The 11,209-nt window shown below is 44.5% G+C and overlaps 1 protein-coding gene across 1 annotated transcript; it reads left to right on the top strand.

Annotated features, from left to right (window-relative positions):
• Positions 1-1,661: 1,661 nt before the first annotated feature.
• On the top strand, positions 1,662-11,209 carry LOC125374206 (microtubule-associated serine/threonine-protein kinase 3-like; the record flags this gene model as incomplete). Its single annotated transcript, XM_048385112.1, has 5 exons — positions 1,662-1,679; positions 3,183-3,295; positions 3,747-3,914; positions 8,325-8,442; positions 9,770-11,209. Coding segments are annotated over 5 exons (652 nt in total), but the record flags the coding sequence as incomplete, so codon positions are not given.

The raw sequence follows: 11,209 nt of genomic DNA, 5'->3' as shown, positions 1-11,209 counted from the left end.
TGTTTTACGGTGGCGTTAAACTTAAGTAAGACATGATCAGAGAACGTTAAAGGCAATGAACATTCGTTGGCTGCTACACCTCATACTTTGGATCAGACTTGGAGCCACAGTATTAAACTTTAGCTATATTTCAGATATCTATGTTTCAACTATTTTTCTGCCGCATTAGTTGGTTCTTTCCTATTGACCTGGCCAGCTGTTTTCACGGCACATATTGTTAATACAAACTTGAAGCCCAGCCCAGCCCAGCCCAGCCCAGCCCAGCCGGCACGGCACGAAACAAACCTAAATGGTAGATATGAGCCATATCCAATCCTGTGGTATTTATAATACCTTTTTTACACCAATAGTAAAGCCATCTTGCTCCAGAAATCTATACAGGACTACGCAATAGTACTGCCATTTCAGCCAAGCATCATTACAACAATGTGATTGATGGGCGGTACAAACCTCATTGACACATTGTCACACTTTCCTCTCACGGGGTGTTTGAAGTGAACTTTATTCTATAAGGTTTGCACGTGAAAAAATGATTATCAACTCCTATGCGTTTGGAACGTGAAACCTTGTCATCGTCAGCGCAGCAACGTTCCCTCTGTGCTATCAAGATGTGCGTGAAGAGACGTATATGTAAAGACTATTGATGTTTTAAGAAATTGTTTTTGAGAAGGGTCATTCAGTTCATCTGATCACTCGATCCGTACTTGGTGTATGGGCCATTACTCCTACACCATTGTAAAGGGAGGGAGGGATCGGGGTGGCAGGGGGGGGGGGGGGGGGCGCCGAGGCGATCAACCACTGTACAATTTGAATTCTCCCCATCGGAGTATGCTTCCAACAATATATGGTTGATATCTATCTCTTAGTTCTAGAGAAGAAGTCCCTAAAATCAATATATCCAAATACCCCTATGTGGCCCTGCCCCTCAGCCCCCCTGTGTGTGGTGGTGGGGGGGATAGTGTCAGCCCCTCCATTTGTAATTTTTTAATTCCCGCCATGTTATGCTTTCAGTCACATTTCGTTTATTTCCAATAAGTGGTTCAGAGGAAGAAGTCGATGGAATCAATTGTTGACGTACAGACGACGGACAACGGACAGCGGACGACACCATCCAAGCTTTACCAAATGAACTGTCGTGCATATGAGATTCATCGACATGCATCCATCATTGGTTATAACTTATAGTAAAAGGAATTTTTAATTTAAAGTTTAAATAGTGCGCTGAGAAATGGTAGAATTTATATAAATATAACATACAATATTCCAGAAATATTATTCATAATCAACGAAAAGCTTTGTTCTTTTGGTTTTCCATTTTATCCGTCGCGTCTGTCTTTGTGGTTTAGGCTTTTGTTGCGTATTTACAAAACTCCAAGTATTATACGATGTGTAGTATTCATCCAGGAACTACTTCCGCAACGTTGTCAACTAATTTGGTACGCAGTATGCGCTGCTCCACCGACCACCTTTCCCCACCCCCCGAGCAAGGCCGAAAGGGGCAACTCACTCCAAGCCAAACGGTCAAAGGGCAGACAATTTTAGGCATAACCAAACATACAACCGCATGTGCCCCGAGTCATCCGGCCTCATGTCTGGCAGTCAATCACAACCACGACAACAACAACAGCTTCCGCATGCTGATGCAGTCGTTTCGTATTAAGGGCACAGCTTAAACAAAGGTATAGTATAACCCTGTACAATCTTCGTCAGTGCCCGTGTGAAGGCATTCAAATAATATTTCACCTGCACTACATGGTATTGGTCTTCACACTGGTTGACTATACTATGACAATCATTTTTTTTCGCTCATGTATTTCATATATAAGTCATATAGGTAATAACATAACATCTGGCTGTGTTGTGCGATCATTACCATCATATCAAAATACATATATTCAAACTTTTGGTGTTAAGCTTTCACAAGAAAGAATTCCGGGCGTATTCATTACTCAAACACAAGCTCTTACTTATGATGAACAAAAAAATCAAGAACTAAAAATAAAAATGTACAAAATAGAGTAAGACAAAACTGTTTTATTGGCATTCAACAAGTTGGTGAGTAAATAAGAAAACTTCAGTGGATAAGCACTTCTGTGTTTACTTTCGCATCCAGGGATGTATCCATGTTCATTCTTACAGTCATTCAGCTTGACAAGGGCGTGAACTCTATATCGAAACGCTCCAGAAAACCGCTGTGTCTGTCATCCGGATCTGTGCTTTGCAACGTGTTTAAACCTGAATCGAAATAAATACATTTCAATCAATGAAAGTACAAATTTAATATATCATCCTGATCAGCTCCACGTTAGACAATGTTATTTGCCTGTTTACTGGTTAGGGATACCTTCAGGGAATTACCAAATACATATGTATGCATCGCATAATGAATGACTTGGCTAATTAAAACTTAGTATTTGTTTGTTGGCTATGTGATCAGAAGAGGTCCGAATCCGTACATGTGTTTCGTGTCGGATTGGCGTCCAGTCTGCATTGCGGGCCCGTTTCACAAAGAGATCGTAGCGCTAAGACGGTCGTAAGTCTATCTTAAAGTATAGGAGTTACGGTAGTCGTAGCCCTACGATCGCTTTGTGAAAAGGGACCCTGCTGTGGTTCGCCTGGCTGATAACGTTCATACTCGTCTCGCGAAGCGCACCCGCCCAGCCATGGTGATTATATGGACGCATCAAACAATTGCTAAACTGAACGAAGCGTTATTATGTCGCAGGTACCCAACACTGGTGTACTGAGTGAGTGAGTGAGTGAGTGAGTGAGTGAGTGAGTGATCCCAATTGCTTATATCGATGCTCATGATGTCAATCACTGGATTGTCTGGTCCAGACTCGATTTTTTTTACAGACCGCCTTCATATAGCTGGAATACTGCTGAGTGCGGCGTTAAACAACAAACAAACAAACAAATATTTCAGACTGCCGTCATATTGCTTGAATAGCGCTGAGTGTGGCATTAAGCAACAGACAAACAGACTTGCTGTGTCATACTCTGACTACATGGGATGTTAGTCTTTGTGTTAATCACTGGTTTGTCTGGCCCAGTGTTCATGGCTGACAGCACACAAACAAACATTAAGCACTACTGTCAGTATTCGAAAGTTTCTCCATTATGTGTGAGGTTTTCTGTGTTTGCTGAGTGACGAGATGTGTTGTGTTGTGTTGTGTTGACAGACGTCAGCTTCCACCCACCCCGCCAGCAGACGACGAAGACACGCCACGCCTCCAGCGGCCGACAGTACCCCAGAGGACGGTCATCAACGTGACGCCCGCAGAGAAGGACCAAGGTTAGATACAGCTGTCCTCACACACACCTGAACACTTGGCTGCTGCTAGCTACCACTCACTCACTTACCCACTCACTCACTCACCCACTCTCTCCCACGCCCCACTCTCTCATATTCCACTCGCTCCAACGCCCCACTCTCATATTCCACCCTCTCATACACCCCACTCTCGCACATTAGATGGGAACGTTCCCTTGTGGAGAGCCTAGTTTATGTCTTGTGTCTGGTAAAAGTCAGTGTACAGAAAGTAACATCACACTAATGTTTAGCTTGAGAATATCTCCTCACATGGTGTCCACGAACCTCTAACCCCTAAACTCAACCCCTTGTGGCTCCAGAGGATCCCACTGTGTAGCAGCGGAATGTTAACTCAAGTTCGGCTTCTGGGTGCAGGTGTAGTAAGTGTTTAGAGGGAAGGGTGGCAGTGTCTAAGATGTAGCCTGTGTTTCAGGAGTGTCCTATGCGGAGCTAAGGTACGACATCCCCGGCCACACTGTGAAGACCGTTGACACGGAGCCGGACTCGCACTACGACAAACCCCTGCCTGGCGTGCACCCCCTCATCAACACCTCCCCCACGTCGGAGGGCATCTCCAAACACCCGCCGTCACCTGAGGGAGGTACGGCATCAGCATACCAGCATCCTTACACAAGGGGTTGGGGAATTCAGTGGCAATAGGCAATGTTAGGGGCAGATATACCCAAGCAGGAAAGCCATTAATCACTGTGTAGTTACCAGACAATAACAGGGAGGGGTCAAGACGGGAAGTGGAGGCTATGTAAGCTAGGTTTTGAGACTCTGCAAAAGTTATGCCTTAGGCAGTGATCTCATTATATGAGCTTTTTCCTGTGGCAGCTATTTGCTTTGTTCCCTTCGCCACTTCTATATTGATCTCTTGTTCTGTCTGCAGTATGCATTATTGTGTCTAAACCGTATAAGATCTATGAGAGCAGTGGTCTGCTGTGCTTAACTACTGGAGACTAAATGCTACATATTGCTACAGATAACCACCTTCTGCATCTTGTCTGTATTGTCTATATACACTGCGTTATTATACCGCTCCGAGGATGTTTGTGTGATGTCATATGCACTGCTGTGTAATACAAGTATTATACCACTCCAGGGATGTCTGTGTGTGATACTTACACTACTTAGTAATACAAATATTATGCTACTCCAAGGATGTCTGTGTGGTATATGCCATATGTGAGATGTGTGCAAGCATACATTCACTCATCAGATGTGTCCCCTATGGAGAGATAGGTGCTGAATCAGCAGTATTACCACAAGCATACATTCAGTCATCATACATTCACTCATCATACATTCAGTCATCATACATTCACTCATCATACATTCACTCATCATACATTCAGTCATCATACATTCACTCATCATACATTTACTCATCATACATTCACTCATCATACATTCAGTCATCATACATTCACTCATCAGCTGTGTCCCCTATGGAGAGATGGGTGCTGAATCAGCAGTATTACCACAAGCATACATTCACTCATCATACATTCAGTCATCATACATTCACTCATCATACATTTACTCATCATACATTCACTCATCATACATTCAGTCATCATACATTCAGTCATCATACATTCACTCATCAGCTGTGTCCCCTATGGAGAGATAGGTGCTGAATCAGCAGTATTACCACAAGCATACATTTACTCATCATACATTCACTCATCATACATTCAGTCATCATACATTCACTCATCATACATTCACTCATCAGCTGTGTCCCCTATGGAGAGATAGGTGCTGAATCAGCAGTATTACCACAAGCATACATTTACTCATCATACATTCACTCATCAGCTGTGTCCCCTATGGAGAGATAGGAGCTGAATCAGCAGTATTACCACAAGCATACATTCAGTCATCATACATTCACTCATCAGCTGTGTCCCCTATGGAGAGATAGGTGCTGAATCAGCAGTATTACCACAAGCATACATTTACTCATCATACATTCACTCATCAGCTGTGTCCCCTATGGAGAGATAGGTGCTGAATCAGCAGTATTACCACAGGCATAGGGTAGTGGGCACCTAATATGGCCTGGAGTCACCATGGGCTTGACGTGCATGCTTATAGAACTCCTATCGCCATTTCAATAAAATACTTGTCTGTTGTCTTGGTAACTTGAATACGGTGAGATATTATCCCATGTGAGATATGTCATACTCAGAAAATATCCTGAAGCTTCATGTGTTGACCCTTATGTCTCTGCTTGTGACGCTGAAGTCTTGGTCAGTCTCACTGTCACACTGTCTCACAGTCATGTGGTCACACTGTCACGATCAGTTGTCTTCTGTCTTGTGCCGTGCCAGTGATGGAAATTAACTCGAAAAACACAGGCCTTTCGGAATTGTTACTAGTCCTTAAAAATTAAGCAGACTCTTAAATTTAAATCTTTTTTTTCTTTTTCTTTTTTTTCTTTTTTTTAAATATTTTTTATTCAGTTCAGTATATGACATTAGAGTTATACATGGAGTAGCACGTCTTGTAGCATACTTGTTAGGTATAGGTTACCTATACAGCAGACAGCAGGTCAGCAAGTTTAAGTTCGGTACAGGTGTCCATCAAAGTTTACACATGGTGAAAACGGGCAAGTATTTGCCATATTTATTAACTAATCTTTTAACTCAATCTTTTAAGACTTGAAAGATTATGCCAGAATCGAGAGGCGATAATTAACAGCATTTGTTAAAAAAACAGGGCCTATAGCCAAGTAGAAGTATGATTATATTAGCCCGAGGTATTTTCTACTGGCCTCGGGCCTATTGGTGAGCGTTAATTTCCACCCTGTGTACTATTTTGTATTTATGTTGTTGTTTTTTAAAGACAATACCATTTAAACCACACAGTTATAAAGTATATAATTAAATATTGGGATGGTTATAAACAACAATTACCAGTTGGGTCCTTCACTCATCTTGAGTACCAGGGTGGTCGGGTAGCCTAGTGGTTAAAGTGTTCGCTCGTCACGCTGAAGACCCGGGTTCGATTCCCGACATAGGTACAATGTGTGAAGCCCATTTCTGGTGTCCCCTGCTGTGATATTGCTGGAATATTGCTAAAAGCAGCTTAAAACCAAACTCACTCACTCACTCACTCATCTTGAGTACCATGCAGTAGAGTAGAGTTAGTGACCCATCACCTACAGTCTGGGATGAGTTCTCTGTGACAGGGTCACTCACTCACTCACTCACTCACTCACTCATCTTGAGTACCATGCAGTAGAGTAGAGTTACTGACCCATCACCTACAGTCTGGGATGAGTTCTCTGTGACAGGGTCACTCACTCACTCACTCACTCACTCATTCACTCACTCACTCACTCATCTTGAGTACCATGCAGTAGAGTAGAGTTACTGACCCATCACCTACAGTCTGGGATGAGTTCTCTGTGACAGGGTCACTCACTCACTCACTCACTCACTCACTCACTCACTCATCTTGAGTACCATGCAGTAGAGTAGAGTTACTGACCCATCACCTACAGTCTGGGATGAGTTCTCTGTGACAGGGTCACTCACTCACTCACTCACTCACTCACTCACTCACTCACTCACTCACTCACTCACTCACTCACTCACTCACTCACTCACTCACTCACTCATCTTGAGTACCATGCAGTAGAGTAGAGTTACTGACCCATCACCTACAGTCTGGGATGAGTTCTCTGTGACAGGGTCACTCACTCACTCACTCACTCACTCACTCACTCACTCACTCATCTTGAGTACCATGCAGTAGAGTAGAGTTACTGACCCATCACCTACAGTCTGGGATGAGTTCTCTGTGACAGGGTCACTCACTCACTCACTCACTCATCTTGAGTACCATGCAGTAGAGTAGAGTTACTGACCCATCACCTACAGTCTGGGATGAGTTCTCTGTGACAGGGTCACTCACTCACTCACTCACTCACTCACTCACTCACTCACTCATCTTGAGTACCATGCAGTAGAGTAGAGTTACTGACCCATCACCTACAGTCTGGGATGAGTTCTCTGTGACAGGGTCACTCACTCACTCACTCACTCACTCACTCACTCACTCACTCATCTTGAGTACCATGCAGTTGCGTAGAGTTAGTGACCCATCACCTACAGTCTGGGATGAGTTCTCTGTGACAGGGTTGATGGTGTGTCTGTGTACCCTGATGGTGGGGATTTACTGACATCCTTTCAGTCACTGGTTTGTCTGGTCCATTACTCACAGCCTGCCATAGGGATAGAGCTGGAGTAATGCAGTCATCACTCACTCACTCACTCTCATTATCTGCTGAATGAGTTTTGTTTGTTTTGTGTGTTTGTTGTTTAACGCCGCAGTCAGCAATATTCCAGCTATATGACGGTAGTCTGTAAATAATCTTGCCAGGACCAGACATTCCAGTGATTGACATCATGAAAATTGATCCACACGAATGGGATACGATGACATGCATCAACCAAGTCAGCAACCCTGATCACCCGATCCCGTTAGTCGCCTCTTACGACAAGCATAGTCGCCCTTTAAGGCAAGCATGGGTTGCTGAAGACCTATTCTACCCGGGATTCTACGGGATCTTCCCGGATGGCTGAATGAGTAAACACCTCTGCATGGATGTTGACATTAACACTAGGCTGCACAATCACAAGAACTTAGGGCTCTAATTCTCACCAATTCCTCAACAAAACAATTCTGGAAGGTTTTACGATGCACTTAACATATCCCTGAATAGTTGTATGCAATGTTCTCTCGACTTTCTTGAGACGTGATGCACTTGTTGAGGTAGAAATATATTACTTTGGCACATATATAACATGTTTGACTTGATCTTTCATGCAAAGCATTCATGTGAACAAACACTTTGTTCCCATATTTTGTTTTTTATGTTGAATTTTTGTCATGCTTGACTCTGCTGTTTTTAAGTTGCATGCCTGTGCTTGCCCTTATTTGCTTACCCAGCATGCTTTGCCTAATGCTTTCCTCATGCTTCACTCACATTTTACAGGAACTATTTTCTCCGTGACAGGAAACGCTCCCCCCCAGTTACATCGACTTCCAAGTGAATATGCCTGCCCACCTGCCCATATGCCCAGGGCCAAACAGCCAGCTCCTGTTCAGTCACAGTAAGTACAGCAAACCTGAGCCTCTCAACCCCACAGTCACACACCTCCCCCACAGTTACACACCTCCCCAACAGTCACACACCAGCACCACAGTCACACACCTCCCCCACAGTTACACACCTCCCCCACAGTCATACACCTCCCCCACAGTCACACACCTCCCCCACAGTTACACACCTCCCCAACAGTCACACACCTCCACCACAGTCACACACCTCCCCCACAGTTACACACCTCCCCAACAGTCACACACCTCCCCAACAGTCACACACCTCCCCCACAGTCACACACCTCCCCCACAGTTACACACCTCCCCCACAGTCACACACCTCCCCCACAGTCACACACCTCCCCCGTATACCAACGCCTCCACCTCACAGGCCCACACCTCCATCCCACACCTCCATCCCACAGACCCACACCTCCATCCCACACCTCCATCCAACACCTCCATCCCACACCTCCATCCCACAGGTCAACACCTCCATCCCACACCTCCATCCCACAGGTCAACACCTCCATCCCACACCTCCATCCCACAGGTCAACACCTCCATCCCACAAACCCACACCTCCATCCCACAGACCCACACCTCCATCCCACACCTCCATCCCACAGACCTCCACCCCATACACCTCCACCCCACAATGACACACCTTCACCCCACAGGCCCACACCTCCACCCCACTATTACACTCCTTCACCCCACGGACAAACACCTCCACCTTTCACAAGGGGAGGGACTATAGAATCATTGAGGGGGAGAGGGTATATGGAATCATTGACGGGGGGGGGGGGGGGGGGTATATGGAGTCATTAAGGGGTAGGAAATATAGAATCAATGAGGGGGAGGGTATATGGAATCATTGAGGGGAGGGTATATGGAATCATTGAGGGGGGAGGGTTTATCAAGTCATTGATGGGGAGGGAATATCGAGTCATTGAGGGGTAGGGTATATGGAATCATTGATGGGGAGTGTATATCGAGTCATTGAAGGGGAAGGATCCTGTAATCCCCCTGCATTCCAGCTCTTTTACTGATATGGAATGTAGGTTGGGTGATAGTTCAAGATGTACGTGCAAACTTGAAGACATGTGCATAAATATGCATGGTTACGATACAAAAAGATGAGCATACATCTGGCACAAAATAAATACAAAATCAAAAATAATTACATGTGTTTGTTGGGAAAATATGAATGTATGATAGTATTTTGATGTTGTTTCTATGAGTTAATGAGATCGATCTGCCCACTATTCTACACTACTGTGACAGCTGGAACCATCAAGTATGGTTAATTAGTATTGGATGTGTGTGTTGTTTCAGTGGAGATGTGAATGATATTCCCCTGCCCGCTCGGCGCGAGGGACTGCGAGAGAACCAGGACCTAAACAAGGAGAACAATGGAACGATTGTGGGCAGTTTAAATGAGGAGCACGTCACCATACTCGTAGACCGGGGCTACGATCGCCTCAAAGCAGTGGAGGCCTTGAGAGTGTCGCACAACAACCTCAAAATGGCCGAGGACATTCTGGATACGTTTGTTAAAAACAATCGATGAAAAAAAGTAGGGAGTGTGATGATTCTACCAACCACCAGGGGGCACTGTCGCCACGTTTGATACGCCTGGACTGATTGTATTGAGAAGAGACGTGGGCAGAGTGCCATGTGACTTGAGACTGTTCTGCTGTAGACGTGTCGTAATCAAATAATTTATACTCACTCTACAATCAAAGTGAGGCTGCCTCGGTCTGGTCCTACCCCTCGCAGGTTCCTGGGGTCGTGTGGCGGAGAGTCACTTATGCTTTTAGTACGTTAGTATTTATGTCCGTATATCCCATGAGGCTGTGACTCTATTCATTTCAGCCGCACCAAGAGAGGAGACTTTTCTACTTTGTTTCTGTCACTGTAACATTGGGACACGCCCACAAGTTACGTTTTTGTCACTGTAACATTGGGACACACCCACAAGTTCCGTTTTTGTCACTGTAACCTTGGGGCACGCCCACAAGTTACATGTTTCTGTCACTGTAACATTGGGACACGCCCACAAGTTACATGTTTCTGTCACTGTAACATTGGGACACGCCCACAAGTTACATGTTTCTGTCACTGTAACATTGGGACACGCCCACAAGTTACATGTTTTTGTCACTGTAACCTTGGGACAGGCCCACAAGTTACATGTTTCTGTCACTGTAACATTGGGACACGCCCACAAATTGCCTATTTCTGTCGCTGTAATGTTGGGACAAGTATGCCATTCTTCAAGAGCTGGTTTTTCTCTTTGAATTGCATATCCACACGCCAGATGCACCTTTTGATAAACATGCCCTGGCCACTTGTACAAAGCATGTTGTTCGTCAAGCTGACACTCTGTTTACCATTTAGCCTGGTCAACATACTTGTAGGTGGGCATCTAGATAATACCTTTCATGATAGATGTGTTCATGAAGATTTACTAAACTGTTCATGATATTGGTACGAAGATAATCCTGACAATTAACTTGACAGCTGAATATCTTGATTATTCATGAAGAACAGCTTCACAGGTGAATATCTCAGTGTCAATAATGATAAATACGGTAACTATTACTGTAGGCGAACTTCTAGATAATCTTTCATTAAGAATGTGTTCATTATAGCTGGTTATGCCTCTATTAAGAATCTTGCTTTTCCATTGGTTATTCCGTACCACGTGACAAAAAAATACGTTTCAATGTTGACCCCCAAATCACGTGACTGACACTGACCTCAAACATTGAC

This window comes from Haliotis rufescens, unplaced genomic scaffold (assembly GCF_023055435.1).
Source record: "Haliotis rufescens isolate VD_foot unplaced genomic scaffold, xgHalRufe1.0.p SCAF_531, whole genome shotgun sequence".
Taxonomy (NCBI): Eukaryota; Metazoa; Mollusca; class Gastropoda; order Lepetellida; family Haliotidae; genus Haliotis; species Haliotis rufescens.
This window is presented reverse-complemented; position numbering and strand designations above follow the sequence as displayed.